This window comes from Engraulis encrasicolus, chromosome 8 (genome assembly GCF_034702125.1).
Source record: "Engraulis encrasicolus isolate BLACKSEA-1 chromosome 8, IST_EnEncr_1.0, whole genome shotgun sequence".
Lineage (NCBI taxonomy): Eukaryota > Metazoa > Chordata > Actinopteri > Clupeiformes > Engraulidae > Engraulis > Engraulis encrasicolus.
The window spans coordinates 41,938,113-41,963,188 of NC_085864.1; the positions used below are offsets into that span (position 1 = coordinate 41,938,113).

The following is a 25,076-nucleotide window of genomic DNA, read 5'->3' on the forward strand; positions in this document are numbered from 1 at the left end:
AAAGAGATGGGGAGGGTGGGAGAAAGGGGAGTGAGTGCAGGGAGGAGGAAAAATAAAGAGAGAGGGAGAGAAAGAGAGGGAGAGGGAGGGACTGCAAAGGGCTCACTCCAGACGCACAAACAACAAAGTAAAGTGGCGAGGCGGTCGATTGAATCCTCCACAGCTCTCAGGAAGCCCGAGTTGGAAACAGACGTCTCATTGTTACGTAATGGATATTATTCTCTTCCCTTCTTCCCTTTCTCTTTCTTTCTCTCTTTCTTTTTCTTGCTCTCCCTTTCTTTTGCTTCTCAGTGTTCCAGCTGAGGAGACATGCAGCTGTCTGGAGGCTAATAATAGGACCACATCTCTCTCTCTCTCTCTCTCTCTCTCTCTCTCTCTCTCTCTCTCTCTCTCTCTCTCTCTCTCTCTCTCTCTCTCTCTCTCTCTCTCTCTCTCTCTCTCTCCAGGACGTGTTGTAAACGACGGTACGGGCACATTTACGAGGTACATTCTGCACATCTGCTGAAGGGAATAATGGCTGCATCAGTTTTGCTGGCTTTGAAATATCTGATGTTTCCTATTCAACCTGATGATACTAAACCTGAAAGTTATTTAGTGTAATACCACATGGTAATGTGAAACCATGCTTAATAGTTCACAGAGTCTACTATATTGTGAACTATTCTTGCTCATGTTGCATTACATGGGCTGAATCTTAACATAACGGCAGATAAAGATACAATTGATCAGGATTTTTTAGGATTGCAAGTGTTTTTTATCATGCACTTTTGATGTCATTAAAAGAACACCTCGAATGTTGCTCATTTGTGACCTCTGCTGTTGTTTTCTAGAACAGCTATCCGTTCACTTCATTCGTTTACTTCTCCCATTAGGGGGCGGTCTTGCTCCACAAACACTAGAAAGAAAGAAAGAAAGATTAAACAAGGCCACAGCAAGCCGCACAGCCCACACCTCAAGTTCACCTTTGTAGACTAGAGCCCTCCATTTTCCATAAACAATCTGCGAGGCTGAGTGTGTGAGCTGGCTATTATGAGGCCATTCAGGTGTGTTTCACATTTTTTGCATTGAGGGTGGCACACTATTTTTCAACAAGTTCAAACTGGCCCGTGGGCTATAAAAACATGTTCATCAAGTTCTTTGTACAGTGTCACTGTCGCATGGAGAGATGTCACTGGTTCCATCCTTATAATCTTCTGATGTTTTGTGGGGTTTTTGTTGTTGTTTTTTTAACCTGCAATGATCAGCCTTATACATCCTGTGTTTACAGTTCATTTCCACTGGCAAACAGCTGCATGAATGAACAGTGTGTACAATGGCTTCTGGTGGTGGTAGCAAATTGGCTTATAAAAGCACAATATTCCTGACACTCAAAGAGTATGTTTTAGTCGTTTGTTTTCCAATTGTATGCTGCCCATTCACAAATTTGATTTGTTCATGAATATCTAGTAAGAAATAAAGTAATATTTACTGGTAAAGTTTTCAGCCACTAATTCTGATAAATCAAAATGGTGCACTTTTCATGTATGAAAAGTAAAAAGTATATTTTTTTCATGTATGAAAAGTGCACATTTCCAGGTCATAATGAATGCCTGAAAATGGATATTGTGGTGGCGAAGAAACATGCCAAAGATGCTGTTGAGCGACATCAATTCTGAAAAAACAAAACAAAACAAAAAAACTTGTTTGGAAGTCAGAGGCGTGCTCAGTCCCTTCAGAAAGATGAAAAAAGTATTCTTGTGGGTGCTCTTTGGTTCAAGGTTCAATGTCAAAAAAGTTGCTTGAAAAGAGAAATAACTTTTCTTCACCAAGGCACTCCAAAAAGTATTATTTTTAAGTATTATTTAAGTATTATCTTTATTATTATGACATGTCCACGTGTAGCGGCAGTTGAGCCTTCTTCAGGGCATGACAAAAACAAAAATCTACTAAAAAATATTACATAGGCCTACCTAATCTACTTTTAAAGCCCTATTTTCACCAACAGCATATGGCTTTTTTAGATACACTGGAAACATAACTTGTATATTTCACAATAATAATGACATCAATATTTCCATGCGTGTCACACATTTCCGCACATGTGCCTTTTGTAAGGGAAAGTGAGGAATTCAGTATACCTGTATGATTACAACTTTGCTATGGTTCAACATGCAAAATGGTTCAAGATGAGCGGTGCATGTTTGTCAACAAATGTGTTTTACGAGTAACATACTCAGGTATTCACAGTGATACAAAATTCATAGACATACTATAGGTCTACCATACATGTCTATAAAATTGAGCTGTAGGCTAGTGAACCCGATCACCCCAGAAGGCCTGCTTTGTTTGGGATTGATGCAAGAGCACAACACCATCTTCTGGACATGATGTGCCAGTGCATCATGATGCTCCACAGTAAACCGAGCATGCTGGTAGGGTAGTAAAGTGGTTAATAATGTTGTTGTGTAGTGGAGATGAAGACTCAGAAAAGGGGAGGGATTGCTGCACAGGGTAAAAAATAGTGATGCAGAGTAAAATTGGCCTCCAGCATATCCCAAAAATATTTTTTTTTTCCTATAAGATTTCTAGGGGCTTTTATGCCTTTGTTTGACAGGATAGTGTGAGATGGTGACAGGAAGTGAGTAGGAGAGAGAGATGAGGGCTGGTGCGGGAAATGATCTCCGGTCGGAATCAAACCCGGGTCCCCGGCATAACAGTTGGTACAGTGCCTTGGGTGTTTGAGCCACTGCCAAGGACCTCCTCCATGTTAAACTGTTAAAAATTAAAGCTTTCTTTGAATACCAACTACTCATTAGTCTTTAATAAAGTCAAAGATATGAACTTCAAACTTCTTTCCATAGGGACATAGAGCTCACTGAATACACTTTTTGGTACGACGTGACATCTTATGCTGTACTAATTTTATACTATACTATTACCACACTAGTTAGATCATTACATCATTCTCTACATCCGTTTTAAATGTGCATGTCACAAAATAGTGCGTTGGTGGCTGCTCTGAATGCTCCACCACACTGTGGCCATTTACAGACCAGTGCCTACTTGAAAGGGCCTTCAAGTTTCACAGTGAGTGACCACTGGCTGGACATCAAACCACCACAAACTAACCGAAAGTTCAAAACAAACACAACAAAATAAGAAAGAACAGCATCAATTAAAATTATATGCGTTTTTATTCCGCATAGAGTACAAAAAAACACTGCAAACAGTAACACATTTTGTCACTTGGAGCATGCCCCACAACATGCGATACAAAAGTGATTCACTGCAATACACAGTGTCCACAGTAAACTAACATTGGCACTTCAAACATACATCAACGGTATTAAAAAAAACTGTGGGCCTTTACAATACATTCACTCTCACTCTCAATTTATCCAGTATAAAAACATTCAAATCATATATAAATAATAGCTTATTCAAGACCAAGACACAAGTGCTTATAATTTTTTTCCCCCCTTTTAAAAAAAGGGATTGGTTGTTTATAGTGTGACCTTCCGATTAAGTCCTCTGCAGTGCATTTTTACTGTTAGGTTGTAGCAGCCGCGGTGGGAGTGACCTGAGGCAGGATGATGGCTGAGGACATGGAGTCGGAGATGGGGCCTGCCTTGGAGACCTTGGGCAGCTTGTCCTGGAAGAAGGTGAAGAAGATCTTCTTCCAGCCCATGGCGCTGGCCAACATCTCCATGTCCGGGGTCAGCTCCTCGCAGCGCACCCGCACCGTCTGCTCCCACAGCTCGGGAGAGTTGGAGAGCTAGGGGGGAACACAAGACAAAGACATATTGCATTTAGTGAGAGAGGTCTTATCGTTAACATGGGGTCCCTTTCAATATATAACCTCCAATCCTTGGCCTTGTGCTTGGCTGCCGCTCCGCCTACATGGAGAAAACAATGACCTTTGAATTTAGCTTTTGCAAGATGTTGAAATAAAAAACCCTTGGCTTGCATCACAAGGCAACAAGCAAAAGGAGAGGACATGAGGTTAGATATTGAAAGGGGCCGATAGTGTTTTTCACCATTAGCCACTTCAAAGTTGATACTCCACCTAATATGAGGCTTTAGCTAGTGAAAAAGAAGATAGCAATGCTATTATGTGAAAATGTTTTTTGAAGATCATTTGAAAGATTGGTGTTAACTTCTGCTTTATATTATTGTCCAAGTATGAAAATACATATAAACACATTTTCAAAGACCTATGATCAATATTATTGAATTTACATGGATTTTTTTTAAAGTGTCAAGAATGGGTGGATAGGGATATTATGCAAGTTTGTATTATTTGTATCATATTTATCACATATGTATGTATATATTTATCACATAGTAATGCACATATTTATCAATAAATACAATACCAAACATGTCAGTCTAGTATTACTTTAATGCTAAAATGACTGTAGTTTTTATTATTATTAGTGTTTTTTTTATTCTGGATTGACATCATCCACTGACCAATTACAAATTTGCGTGTGCCATGCATAGAGGTTTACAGTGTCTCACTACCTCAACGGTGCATGTGTGCAGTGTGTGTGTGTGTGTGTGTGTGTGTGTGTGTGTGTGTGTGTGTGTGTGTGTGTGTGTGCAGGGTGTGGCATGCTCAATGGCTTGTATGTGAGTTCATTTGCACACACACACACACACACACACACACACACACACACACACACACACACACACACACACACACACACACACACACACACTTAAATAAGAGGAAATACAATAACTCTGCCACCTTCCCATCTCCCCTATCAGAAGATCACAGCACCCTTCATCAACTCAATGGTGAACAGATTATGGGGGGGGGGGGTGAAATGAATGTGGCTGGCTGAATGTAAATGTGAGTGCAAGTGTGTGTGTGTGTGTGTGTGTGTCTGTGTATGTGAGTGTGTGTGTTTCCGTCAGTCAGGGTTTTAACTGGCGATTCTCCAGCCAGTCAGGTTGCCAGATGGCTCTTCTTGGTAAATCCAAGGCAGAGAGGTCAAAGTGCACAGGATGTGCACATTCAAACAAACAAACAATCGGCACCAGCTAGCTAAACAGTATACAATAGGCACAAAGCCCCAACCAACCACATGGATTGCCATGTTCAATGTCAGGCAGGACAGGGCACTATGAGTGAGGAGCTCCTGTGTGTAAAAAGACTATATTATCAAGGCTGGACTGGTATTCGGGCATACAGTGCATTTCCAAGTGGGCAGACAGTCCTCTGATGTTGTGGTGCTTTTTCAATACTTTCTAAGAGACTGGCCACAATTTAGAAAGGGCCTCACAAAAATACCAGGGCCTTTAAAAAAAAAAAAAAAAAAAAAAAAGAGTTCAATCCTGTACATTACCCTATCTGATCCACACACAAAGACACACAAACCAGGGGTGCCCCGCTCGTGACTGAGACGGTTAGCATTAAAATGTCAAGTATTAAGGCCAAGGCCAGCATACAGGATAAATACAGGCTGTAAATCGTTAAGAATAATCTGCTTGATGAATCAGGAACAACTCTCACTGCTGCTATAGTAATTTTGAAGAGATGTTGCGGTCAAGAGTGTAACATTTTAGGTATTCATAATTCATATAATATTTCAACATGGCATCTAAAACTATGTTGCAATTTTCACACATTTCACCGTTTCAGAGTGTCATTTTACAGAATGTGACAGGGATCGGTTCATTTGATCTGTCAGTTTGATCTGGAAACGGGAACAGACACTGTTCCAAATGTCTCAAAGGTCAATTTTAGCACGCTATGGTGACATGTCTATGAACTCACAACAGCTAAGGGTATCTTATCGTCCCCTCTTGGGCCTGGCAAGTTTGAAGAAAGGGTGAGGAAATCTTATACATCTGACATTTTAATGTCAGTATCATGTAGGGCTACCACCACAGATTACTAACCTCTAGTTACTTGGTGACATTTCCTTCTGACAATTTGATCTAGATGGATGTAGATGCTACATCCTATGCAGGGCTTGAAATTAACTTTTGCCTTTTTTTTTCATTCAGACATTCACACACACACACACACCATCCTTGTGCTGCACCTTATAGACAAGTAAGAGGATTTTGAAGTGGATGTGTGACTGAACAGGAAGCCAGCAGTGTTGCCAAATGAGTGACTTCTAGCGACTTTTCAGCAAGCCAATAGCGACATTGGCTGATTTATTTTTGACAACACTGTAAGCCAGTGTAGTTTTTGACATTTTTATGTGAGAGTCGAAAGAAAGCAAAGAGCCTGTTTAAATTGCCACAAAAATCGGGTTATTGGAATAAACAGGTAATTGGAGGAACCCGTGTATTGTTGTTTATACATGCAGTCTGTCGTTGCATGTATGACACGAAACTGGAATTCAAGGCTTGTGATTACCTACTCATCATTCTCGAATGGAAATAACTTGATAATAACATGTCGTGAGATATCAGTTTATTAGCCAAAACCTACCTGGGCGAATCAGACGGCAGCATTAAGTATATAATTTACCACTTTGACCAAAGCAGTTTCTGTGCTGTGCTTATTCCTAAAACCCAACTGAAACTTCTCCAACAAGCCACAGGATGTAAGATGGTCTTGGCAGTCATGGGTAAGCGGCTAGGACGTCAGACTGGTAGCCCAAAGGTTGCCGGTTCGACTCCTGACCTGCCAGGTTGGTGGGGGAATTAACCAGTGCTCTCCCCATCCTCCTCCAGGACTGAGGTACCCTGAGCATGGTACCGTCCCACCGCACTGCTCCCTTGGGGCGCCATTGGGGGCTGCCCCCTTGCATGGGTGAGGCATAAATGCAATTTTGTTGTGTGCAGTGAACACTTGTGTGCTGTGGAGTGCTGTGTCACAATGACAATGGGAGTTGGAGTTTCCCAGTTGGGCTTTCACCTCACTTTCGAACTGCAAGGCCACTGTGCACTCAAGTCATGCTGATAATAAAAGGCAAGTTGGAGATGGGCTGGTAATGCTTGAAATCGTCAGAATGATTGGCTTACACCCCCCCCCCCCCTGTAGGTAGTATTTTAAATAGATTAGATTGATCTCCCCTACGAGAAAATAAATAGCTGGTTCCCAGACTGAGGCTATGCTAACACGGGACATCCCCTTACCTTCCAGAACCGCTTGGAGGTCTGCGCCAGTCGCCCGATGTCCTGGAAGCTGAGGTAGTAGAGGATGCGCAGCAGCAGCTGGTTGGGCAGCCGCTCCAGGTAGTTGTAGTGGCCCTCACACAGCGCCATGCAGTGCTCCAGCGTATGCTGGCCAAACACCACGCCCACCTCGTCTGGGGACAGATTGGGCATTGATATATTATACATGCAGGATGTCCTGGAAAAACATACCTGTACATATTTAAATCATTATATATTTGTTTCTTAAATATATTATGTGTGCCTTTATTAGATAGGGCAATAGACAGAACACAGGAAATGATTGGGAGAGAGATGAGGTAGGGTTGGGAAATGATCCAGGCTCGATTAGAACCTGGGTTCCCATGGGGAAATGTGCCTGTGTATGGTACGGTGTATGGTACAGTGTGCAGTGGGCCATTGACGGGCCTGTATACATGGATAATAGTGTTATAGACATTTATACATGTCTGTGACGGAGACCCCCACTCAAATCTCACGCATATCCATTTTAGACGGGTGCAAGGTCAAAAGTAGAGTAAGATGGAGCTCATTGGTGCTCATTCAAGTGGTTCATCTTAAATTTACATACAACCGACAGCCCTCAGTTGATGACAGCTTTACTTTTTTAACTCCCCACCACTAACACCTAGTTATAACACTCAAGATAAACCTGTTATTCAAACTAGCAATGACAAAAGACAGAAACTCTTCTGTGACAGTTTGAGGGAAAGCTGATCCTGTCCTGCACCTGCTACCTGAATCAAGTGATGTCTATGGGCGCCAGGTGTGTCATTTTAATGTAAAATGGTGGAATTTAAATTGTGGGGCTGGCTGGGTGAGCAACAGGCTGAAAAAAGCTTACGCTGCAGCCTGGCGTCATGTAAGAAGTCGTCGTGGGATTCCTTGGTCTCTCCTGGTGCTGCGCCCCGAAACTCGCTCCTCAGAGAGACCTTCCAGAACCTCCATATGACCTGTCACAACACAGAGAGGCACTTCTCTTGATGACTGTCACTATACTTGTGAACCATGATGAGGTCACATTTGCATCTATCAACATTAATCTGACATGACACTCACCAAAGACCCAATAATGACAGACACTTAATCACAAAACTCAAGAGTGTTCAGAAGTAGGCTAGACTAAATGTATCATTACTAATACAGTAATGTACATTTTTGTGTACAGTTTTTTTTTTAAATAACTAACTGTATACTTATTTTTGAGTTATCAAAAAATGAGGGCATAGCTTACAACCCATTACAGAGAGAGGAATATAAAGGGAAATCTATGAAGTGTCAGTGGAAAAATAAAATATTTTACAGCACTTCCCCGGCCGTTAATGACAGTCTGATCAAAGAGTTCTCTTTGGTAATAACAAGACAGACAACCATTTTGCGATTGCGAACACTGCCCCAAAGCGTCAAAGGACCGCAACTAGGTGTTCAGCCGTCATTTATGGCATGCAGTTGGTGAGGCGGGCTGCTAGTGGAGCACAGGACACGCACAACACGCACATCACTAACATTACAGAAGTCACGAGAACGATGAAAAGAACCACCTGTCAACGGCACGGTGCCTGCGAAGATTCCTGAGTTGCTGGGCTCACGTGTGAACAAATACTGACAAGAAACCACCGCAGCCTCGACAGATAAAATTGTAAGTCAGCTAACTCATGGTGAACTGCCCCTTCACGTTAAATCGTCATTGTCATCATGTGTCTCCCCATGTGTTAATTCACGAGTTGGCTCCCGATATTAAGGCCAGTCAAATCTCGTGTCATGGAGGCCATGGTTTAGCTAGCACAATGTTACAAAATTGTTTTTGTCTAGCACTAAACCACCTTGCTCTAACACTAACTTGCCGACACGGCTATCTTTAAAGCTAATGTAGCTGACCAGGGTGATGTCAGCGACATTATTTTGTGATTTTGCTAATTTACATGCTAACGTATAGCTGTTCGAGTTTGAAAGACGCAACTTCGCGATTTCGATAGCTAATTTCACTTCACAAGCAACTTTGTAATCTGCGGGGTTTGTCTAACAGAATGTGATTGCCACTGCCCAAATATTTTGAGGGTAACATTAGCTGAGTAGCAGACCGCTTTGGCAAGGAATGACGAGGCTGAAGCTGGTTAGGCCAACCTCACTTTGGTGGTCTACTAGTGAATTTGACCGGGCAATAAATCACCCTTTGACTATGTTTTACCATAATTATGGGATATAGCTCTATTTTTTGTAACGCAGCACCAATTAAAAGCGTCGAGGACTGTTCATATCATCCGTGGTGGGCATTGGGCAATAGCTTGCTAGCTGTTGAGATTTGCGATATCTGTGGTAAAGGTATCGACATGGCCTTACATGTGACAAATAGGCATAGGCACGGCAAGATAATCTTTCCTGAGCTTCATTAGATGGTGTCTGAATCTACAACTACGCAACTCGGTGTCATGTTACAATATTTGGCTAATTTGTGTTTCATTTCCACACGTTGATGGTGGCTGTAAGGATGCTGGTCATACGCCAGCCTCTACTAATACCTAACGCAGTTCGGTCCCATCTCGTGCCACTTTAACTTAACATCTAACGTTACTTAATGATGTTGTGACTAGGATCTCGAGTTGTTTAGTGGTGGAAATCGCGGTTTGCCGATAGTGTGTTTACAAATAAACGGTGACTGCGGGCTTAGTCTTGAGTGTTAACAAGTTAGCATGCTAGCACAAGTTACCCATCCTAAGTTCGGCATAGAAGTTTCAGCTGCAGAATCACCGACGCAAATTGAGCCAATACAGAAAACCGGTCAATTGGGTACGCGGTAGAGGAAGCAGGTATTTACCTCGGTTTTTGTTATGATTAATTGGAAGAAGTCTTTTGATGGAGACGGTGCCTGACCATTTATTTCAAACACTGTGCTGCCAAGTAGAGACGCCATGTTGAGACGCTTCCGGGTTGCTATGACAACGAAAGGACATCATTTCTCCAGTGATCCAGTGCAACACGCATCCAACGGCTCTAGTGAGTTTAGAAGGTATTTCAAATGAAAGTACTTATAATGAAATCGTAAATCAAAACTGATGCTGTGTGGTTGATTATCTTAATCATTCGAACGGTTGCAAAGGGGGGTCACGACCTGGCGCATTGATATACTCGTTTGAGCAAATGTCCAGCGTTATCACCTGCAATTCTAACATGAAATGTATACTATAGGTATTACGCGATACCCTCATACCTACTGGTACCGGAGACTATGAAATTTGAGGTTGTGAGAATGGGAATGCGTCACTTATGTGTTTAAAATAGTCCCTAGCGGACGTAGGGCACGCTTGAGCGGACGTACATTGCAGTTGCAGGTCCCTCAGCTGATGAAGGTAAAGCTGAGAGAGTGAAGCTGCAGCACTGTGTAACAGCAACAATACTGGAAGAAATAGGTAACAATGCATGTTCGACAATAACATACAATATCATCTCAATCCATTAGAAGAAACTGCTAGCCAGAAAAGGCTGTATAAGAACGGCGAGTGGTCTAGCGATGAAAATGGTTTCCAATTGTCATCTCTCGAATCCTGTTCCTGCTTTCCTGTTTTTTTGTGTGTGATGCAAGCACTAAAGAAGGTTCAGAGGCCATTTCGTTTCACGATTGCCTAGTGAATTGTATGATAAGACACAGGGTACCACTCTAGGTAAATGTCTTCTTATTTTGTATCGCGTTCTTCGACGATAGTGGTGTTTCAGTGTGAATATGTATTGTTAACGAATACATTGTTTTCTATGGGTAGCTAGCTAACGTTTGTTGTCTAAGTTAGCGAGCTAATAACCTAGCAAAAATGGCAAGCTAGCCCGCTAGCTAAATATGTTAATCGAAGAGCTGCTGAAGAATTGTCACTGTCTGGTGATTGCTCGTTTTAAGCTTTTTTAGACCTTTTGTCATTATTCTTCTAACGCTCTAGCCACCTCACTGATAAATATGTCCGTTTCTTACAACACCACTAGTCTAACAATGGAGTGATTTGTACGTCAACAAAATATATGGAAATCGGCAGCTAATTTGATAGCCCATGGTTTTAGTGCAGGTCGCAGTCTACAGTAGACTGCTGTGTTGGTTTACAGACTGCCAGTGATGCTAACGTTAGCCAACTGCTTAGCCAGACCATTGGAACCTCATTTGGTCAAACAAGCAGAGCATTTGTTTACGTAGTCTGGTAAGCCCTGCGTCTATACACGTCGACAAGCCTTTTTCTTGATGTTATTAGTGGGCCTCAGACAGGACATGGTGGTAAACAGTAAGTTATTAACTAATTGGAAACCTCCCTCAGTCATATATATTATTTACAACAATGGCGAATCTGATATTACTAGCGTTTTCACTTTAAAGTGGATAACGCACTCCTTCCTATCCTCCAGATTAAATTAAGTTGGTTAGCGTGTCAGCTAGCGGACGGTAGTTGTTTATGCTGAGCTAGCTTTGTAATAAAAAAAAGATCAGTTTACGTTTTAGTTTCACTGTATTGCTACTTAGCGTGGGTGTTTTTTTCACTGAATAGAATTTGAAAGGTGATTGCTTGATGGGTTATGATAATCTGCATTGGCCTGTTAGCAACATTTATGTGAAGGGTTGTTCTGACATTACGGAGTTTGCCTTCTGTTAGCTGGAAAACAGAGTAGCTTAGCTTTCCATGACCACTTAGGGGCCGAATAGGAAATGTTTACTACGCATGAGGACGTATTCGGCCGACAAGCCAGTGTCTAATATTCTAACATATAAAGTATGTAAATGGAAATTATAAGATATATTTAAACCCAAATTTGCTGTTGTCACGTAACCTACCGCTAAGTAATCATTCTCTCCTGTGAAATAAATTGAGACCGGTGTCTGAGTTAGCTAGCTAAGTACGTCAGAAGAAGGCCTCCGACAAAGTAAGATAATATACACATTTCGGCGTTTTTACCGTGGCGTCGGTTTTATGTTAAGATTGTAAGTAAGTAATTTAACATAGTTATTCAGTCCTGTTTTCGCCCATTGTGATAATATCTACAGAAAACCAGACCGTGGATGATTTACAGGCCCAGAACATGGCCTTGCTGATTATGTCGTATTTTCGTTGACGACCTGCCTGACTGAGCTACTACTAAAGTTTGAAGATTATGTCAATTCAAGGGACTATTCACATTTCAATTGGTATAGAAATCAATGTCATCTGTATAAACATGTAGAGGGGGAAAGTGAAAGGAAACAGGGGACTACTGTAATAATTCGTTGTTTTGGTGGTCGCTGTTAGGACGTCTTAGGTAAGCCATTTCATGTGCACAGTTATTGTGGATGGACATTATTTACGTATTTGGATATCATACGACATCTCTTTGGCTGTACAGTTGCTCATAAAGGTCTCTTGGAAGTTCACATACACGTTACCAGTGATTGTCTGTAATACGATATAGGCCTAATCTATTTGTAATGTCGAAAACGTGGTGAGGAAAAATCCAATTAGTAGTCAACATGTTTTTGTTTGTCTCAGTTTTTTGTGTGAATCAAGTGCACCTTTTTGTCTGAGGGGTGTTTTCTAAGGTGAAAAGTAGCACATTACCACTTGTTATTTTATGGAAGAGTGCATAAGTAATGTGTAGGTAAGGAGTTTCTTAAAGTCTGAACAGTGGTTTTGTCATGGGTAAATTGGGTGACAAGTTAGAAGTTGCCAATTTCACAGTGGGCCATAAAAAAAAGATCCAAGGCAAGGATCATATTCAGAGACATCAAATTGTTTTTTTGTATGTAGTACTTTGAGTCCTTGACACTAGGGGGTAAGATGTGAAATCGCTGAACAAAATGGCTGTGTCCTTCTTGATTCTTGCACATCACGATTTTTCACAGCTTACCATTTATATGTATATAAAAAAATATTTCAATGAAATCCAAGCGCCATACTCATCTGCTCACTTCAGTGACTTGTAGTTGTTGGATATGTAAAGCTCACAAAAAAGTATTTCTCCCTCTCCTCCCCACCTTTGCCTTTCCCTCCCCCCTCCCTCCCTTGTCACCCTAGGCTGCTGGTTGGGGGCATTTGCACACGGCTGGTAAGTTCCTATGGTGGCCGGGTCTCCTGTCTTGACGCTGGGCTGCTAGTGTTAACAAAACAGCTGCGGTTTCTGAGGCTTGTGGTGACATGGCCTGTTTATGCAGTTTTGGTGGGGTGAAGGGGGAGAGACTTGCCTGGTTAACACCAGACCTAATCACAAGTGAGACTATTATTATTATTGTCTTTCAGATCGAAATGATTGTGTAGAACTAAAGGCAGTATGGGAGTTCCCAGGCTAGGGAGAGACTGGACAGCCATAGATTCTAGGGGTGTCACAACAAAACTGAATAGTCAGAATGAAGTGTGTGACTTTTGAATTGAGAGGTGACAAGTTGAACCCCCTTTGTCATGTATCCTGATGTCTTCCATTTTGTAATAGTTTAGAGCTGCATGTTGTCAACTGTCTTAAAGTATGGCATTTTTTTCACAGTAGTAATAATGGTAAAATTGGTAATATTTTAAGGATTGACTTAATGAATAGGTAACATATTGCCAATATTTAACTTCAGCCATAAAGTACAAGGAATTTGAATGTCCTGCCTTTTTAATCCATTGTGTATCTATAAGGTGTGGTCTGTTTGTGGATTAATCACGGTAAGCCCAATTCATGTACCACTGCTCACCCCAGCTTGATTAGGATTGATCAGTGTTGATAAATAGTTCCTTAACCCCAGGTTGACATAATTAACATAACCTTTGTAGCGCATATAGTTGTCAGTACTTAAATGTGAAAAATAAAGTCCTGCTAGTGCGAGTTCAAACAGGGACCACAAACTCTGATGGAGACCTTACATTACTGGAGTGGACAGGAAATAATTTGTGTAGTGGCTGCTGTACATCTAGATAGGGGTAATCTGGTGGAGCAGTATGAATCAGACCATACAGTCAAGGTAGATGTGGATATTCATTTTTTTAAATTAGCCTCAGCATATTCATACAGATTCAAAACAAACCTTACGCAAAAAGGAACAGACAACAGGAAGAATTTTAAAGTAAGTTATTCCATAATTCATATGTATTTTCCAGAGAGACTGCTTAGTATAATATATGCACTTGGCCATATATGGTAATAACAAGTAATTAGTTTAGTAGTTAGTAGTTCAGTGTCGTGCTATTTTATTTTATATAATCAATATTTATTTAGGTTGTGTGTTTCAGCTGTGCTTTTTTAGCTTTGGATGTTGAAGGTTATTGTTGTAGGTTATTGTACGTTCTTTGCAGGACACAATCTGCACATGAAGGCATATTATGACCATTGTCCTGTCGGGTATTGTGTAATGTGATGCATATGGGGTCATGAGGTTGAAGGCAATACTGTGAGCCTCCCAAACAGAGCAAATGCATTAATATAGAGTAGTGGGCTGAATTTGAGACACTGCAGCTTTTTCTTAGTTTGACAACGGTGGTGTTCTGCCATCATTATGCATGAACTTATTGAGTATTACTACAAGGAAATGTGCTAGCAAACACTGCCGCTCCTGCATACAGGCTATCGCCAGTTGGTTAAAGCAATCATTTCTCTTTAAACTGCTGAAATTATGTATTTGCTGTTAATTATTTCTATTTTTTAGTAGTCTGTTGTTGGCTTGCCAAAAATCCTATGTTAAACTCTTGCTTTCAAGATGTTTTTTATGTGCTATGTAAGCTTAATTTCATTTCTGGCAAAGGATCAAGAGATTCAAGAACAAAAGACAACAGTCCTATGCAAGTGTACACTTATTTTATTCATGTAGGCCAAAGTTCAGTGGAAGGGTATGGGGGAGAGGGATTAATTCAATTTCTACATTTTAAAAATGACTGTAAATTTAAATGGCAAGCACCGGATAGCCATAGAGCCTGGTGAGCTTGAGAATGAGTGCCTGACAAATCCCCTTGGAAAACCTTAAGATTTGCCAGGACTTATTAGGATGTAGTGTACTCCCACTGTTGTTTCTCAGATCACACATCTATAACATGCTGACCTAGGTGAGTTTGTGGGACATTTAACCTTTTAAGTATGGAGGGCCCAGAAAACAACGCAAAAGCAAATAAGCAATTTAATAATGTAAACTGAAGAAAAGATGCCGGACATCTCAAATGATGAATTACTCAACCAATGAGCAGAAATTGTCATTAAGGCCCCTGCAGACCAGAAAGACGCAAGCAGGCAGTTGTCTGTCTGTCTGTCCGTCTTGATGGAATTATTTTTTTCCCCCAAACACACCAGGGTCTACTTAAACTGCGGTGAACACTCCTTTGGGGTGGCGCCAGAGCGATTTATTTGCAACTTCCACGTTTGAGAGCTTGCATTTGGCCCTTTAGTCCCTTCAAGTCTGTCTTTGCTTTTCAAAAGTAGCCTTGTTTGTAGATTCATTACTAATGATTCAAATATGTGAGGTCTTCATGCCCTCTATTGTTCATAATTTCTCAATCAAGAGCACACACGCACACACACACACACACACACACAAAATGAGCAATAACACACACTGTCGCTCAATTTTTGGCTCATTCATTATTTCAATAAAATGTGTAATTTCTCTAAACCGCAAAAACAATGCACTCTGTGATAGCCTAGAACAGGGGTTCCCAAACTTATCCATGACGTGGCCCCCCATATACCGATAGATTCCAGATAAAGCCCCCATTTCATGCCACACTATTTTTTATGTGCACCCCATTTCGCAACCTTAGCCTAGGGATGTGAGTCAGTGCCCCACTTGGAGATAATAATAAAAAAATCAATAGTACTAGTAATTTTTAGAGGTGCAATAGATTATGCAGCTATTTACTAATGGGGATATTGTTTATCTTATTTGCGGTTTATTTTGATGTACCTTATTGAATTTATTCCATTTTTTTCTATCCTTTCCGTGCCAACCTGTCACGCCCCCTAGCACCCCCTCGCGGTCCCCCAGGGGTCTCCAGCCCCCACTTTGAAAACCACTGGCCTTGAAAGTTCTTATTTAATACATTGTAATGTTGTGCTCTTCCACATAGAAGTTTGTGAGTTTGCTACTACCTCTGGTAGCTTAGTTAACTGTCTTACTACCCCCAGCTTGCAGTTAGCACAGACAATCAGGATTCGCCATGGAACCCGTTTTCAGATCGGCTTCTCAACCCAACCGAGCATATTGAAAAGGTCCCATAGCAGACGCACGGTTTCTGCCATCCTCCGCCCCCTCAACCTTACAGACACACACCAAGCCAATACTTGCCGAGTCAACGGCAGCGCTCGAAATTAACGGTGTCCCGACGTCCCGGGGACCATAAAAAATGTTTGGGGGACACAAAGTTATCATTTCTGGGACAATGCCGGGACCGTCCAAAAATATCAATGAAAAGATTCTAAAAGTAGTCTATTATATTTGCAAAGCCATTATACAGGGACATTAACTCAACACCAACCATCAGCGAAAATAGCAACAGAAAACTTTCAGATAACACTCCGTGCATTGTGCTCTAGAATGTTGATTAAGATTTCGCAGCTGCAACTGCAAGCGCGTTGTTCTTCGGAACACATCGGAGTGCTGAGAGGAGGTCTCGTTGGTTATGCCATTTCACCCTGAACTAGAAATGCTCTCAGAGAAAACCGCACTCTGGACTGTTGATTTTGCAAGCCAACAAGGATATATTCCAGTAGACATGGTTAAGCTGTGAGAGGAATGGAGTTCGGTTTTGCTAATATTTCAGGTAAGCAACAGCCCCAAACAATGCGCAGTACATGCAGCCACCTGTCGCGTGCTTATCTGCCCAAAACACCAGAAACGCGAGCTGCTTCTAAAGTAGATTAACCCTCATTCATACATATCAGAAACTGCCTGTAAATGACTTTCCAGTAACAAATAATTAGGGAAACGGCAAGCAAGCTAACAGGGCTAGTTGTTAGCCAAGAACGTCAAGCAGTTTCATTCAAATTTGGCTGGAAATGAAGGCGCTATATTCTGAACATTGTCATACGAGTTATTTAATTAATGTTGAAGTATCCGTGTATTGTTTCTGTGCTGGTAAAAGCAGAAATGCCAAGTAGCCAAGGTCTAATTGAAAAGGGAATAAGTCCACCGCATAGTTTGACTTCATTGATTACAAGCACGAAGAACGCGATTCAATTTTACAGCATTGCCAGCTTCTCTCCAGTCCTCTTTCTCCCCGCCCTCTCCATGCTAGCCTCTCTCGCTCTCTTTCTCGAAAGTGAGGTAGGCCTGAGTGTGCGGTCGTAGTTTTTTCTCTTGTGCATTTATTTTTAGGTTATCAAATTGTCTTGATGTCAATGTCATGTGAATTTAAAACGGAAAGGAAACGTCTTGCAATGCGTTGTCATAGGCCTACTCCTAATGCGGCCCAAAAACTTTCCACCTAGCCTGATTATCATCGACTTTCACATCTCTTCGAGACTGGCTGAAGCTGCATCACTAGGAGGGCACGGCCTGGCTATCTTCCACCGGCATGCCCACCACAACCAGTGGCCAAAGTCAGACTTGGTTAGACTATTGCCACTTTTTAACTAAATCTAAACAGATACTGAATTGTTATTGATATGTAATAGACTAAATGAAAGCTGTTTTTTTTCTGTAGGCTAAATATAGGCTACAACAGAGTAACAGGCTGGCTGGTTGCAACAGTCTACAATACATGATGGGGTAGGCTATATTGGTGCATAAAGCAATCAGTTTGACAAATATAATGTCATTGAATGCAGATTTCCTCATATCACCAATGCTCATATATTCTTGAAAAACGAAATGTACACGGTTACTCAAGGCATTTTTCTATACAAGGCAGAGATGTTCATGACACACCCTCGTTTTTTCTTAAAAACCTGAATTCACACATTACACTGCTAAAAAAAAATCATAGTCACACATGAAATTGAACGTGGACATAATTTACCACTTATTTAGGCGCGGAAAAAAATGGGGACACTTCTGGTTAAATTCGGGACAATACAAAGTGGAATCCGGGACCATTGCGGGACACAAAGGAAAAAAGTTAATTTCGAGCCCTGGTCAACGGTAAGATACCCAATTGTGGGCTTGGGGTGGAATTAGCCTTAATCTACAGAATATTCTGTAATAAATACTAGGGGTGTCACAAGATCTCGGAAGATTTATCGTTGCATTAAAAAATCTGTCCTGCGAGATTTGTTATCTAGAAAGTTTTTTAATAAGTTAGCAAAATCACTCATCATAATGTGATGGTAGGTCATTTACTCAAAGATACAACCTGCATTTCATATGTGCTCGTCTGTTTTAGGTTTCAATAAAAGTAATTACATTACAATCCTGTGCTCCAGTAATTGCATTCTTTTAATGGAGACGTTTGTTTACACAGGCACGTCGTGCAGGGAGACAGCAGCCAAAGCACTCTAGAGCCGTGCACTGTATTTTACCAATACATCGTTCATAGTGGAATTATGGCATAATTGGCGATGGGAATTTGTAATCATGGACCACACACACTAGAAAAAGGTGGAATAATTTCCTATCCAGTTGTTTGGATACAACTCTGGTGTATTACTGAGTAATAAACTAAGTAATAATCTAATATTTGCTAGTATGACCAAAGTACAGTAAGTTTAGCAGCTAGAAATGTCTCCGTCTTCTAATTCCCAATGACAGACATGGAGAAGACCCACCTGTGCATGTCTGGAAAGTCCCATTTTCCCAGCAATAATGAATAAAAGTGGTACCAGTGCACCGCACACATTAAGAGAATTGCAGCTGTCAATTTTATGACATTTATGATATTTATGAATAAGGTAACATTTTGTGAATGGGAATCATGAATTCTGAAAATAAACTACTAAAAAGTGTAGAGCGAGCACATGGGTAACCTCTGACATTGCTGGCAGGGTACAGTAGAAGTCTGTGTATATGGCTTAAGGCCTTTGCGTCCCAGCCTGCTCTCCTCCTACTTTCGTGTACTCGTATGCAAGGTTGTGTTTGTATCCATCAATGCTGGAACGACCAGCCTCACATCTATTTGGCTTGACGGGTGAAACACCTGAACATCAGGTGAAATCAAATCCAACCTCCAACCCCTTGTCTTTTTCTGCTATATGGGCTGGGGCTCCTCACACCCCTCTGTGTTGTTATTTCAGTCAGACAGGTACTGTTTACCACTAGGCCAAAAATCGTATATGAGAGAAAGATAAGTTAATACCCGCCGATCCAATGCAAAGGAGTGTGCTCAAAATTCGGTCTCCTAAGGGGGTGTTGTCCCTCCTTCTTCTCTTTTTGTGGTGTTTGCACAAGACGTGAGCTACCGCCATCTACAGCGCTAAGGGGACTCCATTTATTCTCAACCTCAAGACTCTGAAGGTCTCCTAATCGAAGGTCTCCTAAAGGGGCGTTCACCCAACAACACATGGATACTGGAAAATAACCCGCCTGATTTATCTCTCTGTCATATACGATTCTCTGACTAGGCTGTAAGAACTGTGGGAAATTGGGTATCAATAGGGGACTCAAAATGGTTGCCTCAGACGGGTCCAAAGTGTTCAGTTCTAGCGATTGCCCCAATATATATATGGGGGGGGGGGTGTAATAGTCGTTTGTTTTGTAGTGCTGCTAAAATTGGCTTGGCCCTCTAAACTACAATTGGTCAATGTGCGTCAACATCAAACGACTGCTCGCAGTTGAGAAACACACAGAAATTTTGCCTGCCATGTAAAAACTTGTAGTTTGGATGCGCACAGAGTAATATATTGTATTCCCACAGTTGATGTACATCAGGTGTGGGGAACCTTTTTCATTCGAGGGGCCACTTCAAATTCCTCCAAGAGCCATACAAGTCCTCCCAGGGCCGTAATATGAACACATACCAGGATTTCCCCCTGCACTTTAGGCCTATATTGAAGGAAATCACCTTAAACACAGACCCCACCTTCTCTAAGTCCCCTGAATATAACATAATTGTAAGGTAAATGTGATTTTTAGAATTTCTTTACAAAATATGTCATACCGGTATTTCATGTGAAGATGCATAGTATTGAAATCATATCAGGGCCGGATAAAATGGCCTTAAGGGCCGCAAACAGCCCTCGAGACATAGGTTCCTCACCACTGATGTACATGGTCGCTATCAGGCGTCAATGCAGTCCATTAGCTGCCATCCAGCCTTTCCCTGGCTGTGAAAGGGGACTGGTCAGGAGTCCATTAGGTTGACTGTAATGAATATGGTCGAGCAGTATAGTAAAGAACACAAAAGACATACAGAAGTTGCCCCAAGGCCACCTTTACTACATAAGCCTGAAGTCTTGACCATATTGCGCTCAGTCAATACAGGGTTCAGAGGTTTACTTTAGACCAGTGGTTCTCAATCTCTTTTGAACAAAAGCCCCCTTGACCTCTTAAGCCCCCCAATGCCCCCTTGACCTCATCATAAGCCTGATGACGCCCCATATAAAAATATAAATAAATGGACTAATCCCCCCCAATGGCAACTAAGCACCACCTTCTCAATGCCCCCTTGGAGCTCCCCAACACCCCCTGGGGAGTTGTACCGCCCCCGTTGAGAAACACTTCTTTAGACCCTGCAACCTGAACATGTCAAATGCTTAGCAACATGCTTTAGCGAGCGGAGGTGCGAGAGCATGACATTGAATTTCCAGTAGAGGTTGGTGGGGGCATTGATTAACTGTAATACAACTAATGCTAAGGATCACAATTTGTAGGCCACCAAAGACCTATTCCCCCTTTTGTCTCTGAAACATTTTAATCTTTCGTTTCCTTAAATGAAAATGAAATGCAAATTACTGAAGTAACAGAGTGACTCTGTACTTGATTGCGCATTGATTTTTCACAACGGAGGTAGGTAGGTAATGGCCAGTCATTCAGACATTAATTGGTCTTCCACAGTTGTTATGGTTACCATTCAAGACTGCAGTAATACAGAGCAACGGTTCAACTTTTGTTTTGAACTGTACGACAAAGGGAGCCAGTTCATAGGAACTTGCGGCCTACCTCATCGCAAGACTGTGCTATTGCTAAGGAAAATACTCCAGATTATTCTGCTCTCTTTAGGTTCTGTAAGATCCTGGGGATCCTCTGGATTTAGCATGGTGTGATAATGTGAACAGTGAAGTTAGCACACAAAAAACCTTATCTGAATTATTCCATCATTGTCCTAAACTGTGGCATTATAATTTACGTACTTAACACATCTCAACCTGACTGAAGTGCAAATGAAAACGATTAAGCTTAACATAACCTTAACCATCAACTATAAATGCATACTATCTATAAGAAGTAGACAAGTAACCAATTTACACAACTGGATTGTTTTTTAAGTATTTTAGAAGATTTTAGAATTTTCATGCTTTAATTTTGTTAGCTTACTGCTAATGCTGCGTAAGTTTTCCATCTTGGTGGTTTTCTCATTTGATTATAAGGTCATCATTTTATCACTGATCATCAAATCTAGGGCTGATGGCTTAATTGTTGACTGCTTCACCACCATATTTGGAAATATTTCACCTTCACTTAATTTTTCATCTCCATTCAAATTAAATCATTGAGTGTTTCCTATCTCCTACTCATTCAGCTGTTCTATGTGGAATCTGCGATACCAGTTATTGCTCCAAGTTTGCATGAATATTTGAATCTGATTGAACCATTTAGCTTAGATTTTGCCCACTAGCATTGCACTTCAAAAGTAACAAAGATTTCCACTTCAAGTAGTCTCTTCTGAAGTTGGAACGTGTAACATTAACAAAGACTGAAACGCGGAACAGTGCATGACATGAAACATGGCACAGTTTATTGACGATAATCAACAAACATGGCAAGATGGGCCTAGAATTGTAAGCAAAGACTTTCCGATTTCAGGAAATCACGTGATTATAGAATAGTTTAGTTAGCCAGTCCATTTCTCTGACACCCTCTCTCCTTCTCAAGGCCATGCATGCCATTTTGAGGTGAACCCGTGTAGGCTTCCCTCCTCACTTCCAGCCATTACCTCCCATCACCACATTCAACATGACCACAGGCCTCACGGTGCACTGGGCTGTATTAACTGCTGATGGGAGAATATGGTAGTATAGTGGAGAATATAGTTAGGTAGTTGGCTGACCCTGAGAAGAGGGAGGAGGGGCAGAGAGGGAGTACATAAGTGATGGCTGGAGCAGGACAAGAAATGGAGAGATGAATGTATGGATATCCCGGAGTGTAATGAGTCATTGACATGTGAAAAGGGCGAGCTTCATGGGACGCTGCACACCCATAGCTTCAGAGCATGATTGGTCCCTAACGCACATTATACAGCGTCCAGAGCACCGAGATGTGGCAATTTGTGCATTAAAGTATTTGATAGATGTGGTTGGTGCAGCCACCCAACAGTACCTAGAATCGATTTTTAATATATTTTTTTAAGTAGAGGTTCAAATCGAATATTTATTAGTACAGCAGGTGGTGAAGGGTCAAATAGTCTTTGGAGATGGGCTACTGTTGACAGACACACAAGTGACGTCAATGAAAGACGTGAAGAAAAGAACTAGAAAAGCCATTGACGATATAATTGTCAGCATGTTAAACAATTCCAGTTCTTAGATATCATGTAAAACCAACTTTTTTTTTACCATATCTTGCTTTTTAATTTATCGGCCTGTATTTAAAATGGCCTCCTAGGCATGTCATGGGCTCCTTATGTGACAATTCTTAAACACCAATACTGATCCAGGGTGTTGCGAATGAGGGACTCTGGTGGATGGTCAGCAGTGTTGCAGAGCTGGGCAAAACTCCACTGTTGAGGAATGGGATGGGTTGTGATGGGATGGGTCAGAGCAGGGAGGAGATGAGGCTAGAGAGAGAGGAGAAGGGAGGGGAGAGCGACTGTTCCTGTGGGCTCCGTCTAGGGGTGGGCGGTATGGCCAAAAATGTATACCTCGGTGTAATTTTAGCCACGGTATATGTCACGGTATTGTAAATTTGTGTATAAAATGTTAAAATTAAGCGTTTTGTGGCAAAATGACCAAAACACCATTTTTTTGCATTTTATTTTTTGGAAATGACTGGTCAGACATTGTTTTATCTTCTATGTGGGAATTCTTGTCATTCAAATCATTTGAAAACATATTTTTAAACTTTTAATCTATAACTATGACTCTACATCTACAGGACGCAATGTTCTATTGCGGTAGACGGTATGAGACAAAATCTCTATCATTGATGAAAAAATACCGCACACGATATTATACCGCGGTTACCGCCCACCCCTAGCTCCGTCTGATGGATGCTCTGCAACGCACTGCCCGCTCCGCTGGAGTCCTCATTGTCACATGCGCATTGAGGAGGACGCAAGGACACCCAGAGGCTTCTTCTTTCCCTTTCTGTTTGCCTGTCTCTCTCATTCTCTTGCCCTTGCTCATGTTCCTTTTCTCTTTCCTTTGCCCATCTCTTCCTCTTTCACTGTCTTGTTTGATTTGCTCTCTTTTCCTGCTCCATATTCCATCTCACCTCCTCTCTATCCTCCATGCGTGTGTGTCCGTTTGGTGGTCTGTCCCTCTCTTTAGATGTCACTGTTTTTCCTACTCTCAGTAATTTTCTCTCTTTGTCACTGCAGTGGCTTACAGCCCAAGTCACCCTCTCTGTGTTCAAGTGATGTTGACAGTGCCTAAAATGGCTTAAAAGGGCTGACATTCACTCAGCCCCTCAGCATCTGCATTGAGGATGGCAACCCTCTCTCTGTCGTTGCAGCCAGCCACATCACGTCATCATGCTGCTGCCACTCCTCCGTCTCTTGCTCAATGTTTTTTTCCTCTCTGCCTCTCTACCTTTCTGTCTGTTCTCTTTTTCTTGCTGCCTTTTCTTTCTTCCCTTCCCTCCCCTCCCTCCCCTCATCCTCTGCTTTGATCAAAACACTGTCTGCATTGCTGCTCTCCCCTGGGTAGTGGCTGCATTGATCTGTGTGACAATGCGCCCTGCTTTCCTTCCTTGCGTATGTTAGACTGCTCACCCCCGGTGCCTTGTGAGGTAGATGCAGCAGCTACAGCTACAGCCACAGCCGCCATTGATCAGCTGCTGTCTTGTGAGGAAGTCTGCAGCCCCAAAGCATGTGGAGAGAGATGACAACAACAGGCCAGCCTCCCCTGATTGGTGGGCTGAGGATGGGGGTGGGGAAGTGGATCAATGGGGGAGGGGCTGTGGACGTGGTCGTGTTTGGGTGTTGACGGTGGCTAAGCTGCCACGGCTACTGCATAATGACCCCAGTGACCCGCTGCTGGTTTGTTTGTTGATGTGGTGGTGTTGCACCCCTCCTCCCCCCCTCCCCTTTCCCTCCCTCCTCCCTGCGTCCTCAAGCCCTCCTCTTCTCCCTGCAGAGGCAGGCTCATCTGTAAACACAGGTGAAGACTATGTGTTTATGGACTATGAGTAGACAGACAGGCTTTGACTGTCATAGAAACGAGTCTCTTCCATAGCAAGGAGATTTGAGGTTCCTTTGTTACAGGAAAACAAAGAGGCTGGATGAAGAGCTGTGTATCTTAAGACCGGTATAATTATAGGTTCCTACTTAGTTTGCCTTTATAAATAGATTTATGCCAGCTTTGTAAGCTAATGGTACATTCCACTTGTCTAATGGTCAGATGCACCTCACATTCCTCAAGAATAAAACATAAAAGGGTTGTTTGCCTTCCATTTGGCCAAAGTGGGACCAACATATAATATAAAGCACCATAGCACTGCATGTTTTACAAAGGAAAAGGTGGAAAACATAACTAAAATAGGAATGTACTATTCACTAAAACAACTGTCCAAAGCCCAGGAGACAAGACATTGTGCATGTTGAATATTTTAGCACTGGAAGCGGTATGCTTCAAGGGGGCAGCCAACTTCAATTGTGATTCTGCAGTTCTCCAGCGTTGATGATGTGTTATCAGCCAGTGGTGTGATCCAACACTTCTGGGAGAATAGTTGCCATGAACGG

The 25,076-nt window shown here is 41.9% G+C and overlaps 2 protein-coding genes across 11 annotated transcripts in view; one reads left to right on the forward strand and one right to left on the reverse strand.

The window, feature by feature from the left end:
* Positions 1–3,154: 3,154 nt before the first annotated feature.
* Positions 3,155–10,070, reverse strand: fbxo36a (F-box protein 36a). Its single transcript, XM_063205748.1, has 4 exons — positions 9,941–10,070; positions 7,970–8,078; positions 7,087–7,259; positions 3,155–3,754 (listed from the first exon to the last, which is right to left on the reverse strand). Exons 1-4 carry the CDS (start codon positions 10,034–10,036, stop codon positions 3,530–3,532), a joined length of 603 nt encoding a protein of 200 aa, XP_063061818.1. The 5' UTR covers positions 10,037–10,070; the 3' UTR covers positions 3,155–3,529.
* The window catches only part of trip12 (thyroid hormone receptor interactor 12), a 72,984-nt gene continuing 56,470 nt past the window's right edge, over positions 8,563–25,076 (forward strand). For 3 of the 10 annotated variants that reach the window (XM_063205737.1, XM_063205746.1, XM_063205747.1), the window contains exons 1-2: positions 10,433–10,532; positions 13,143–13,173. The gene's annotated coding sequence lies outside the window, so the exon portion shown is untranslated. Of the gene's footprint in view, positions 8,765–10,432; positions 10,533–10,568; positions 10,785–10,818; positions 11,385–13,142; positions 13,174–25,076 lie in introns of those variants that run through there. The other 7 variants (XM_063205741.1, XM_063205739.1, XM_063205738.1 and 4 more) reach the window with 7 other exon arrangements.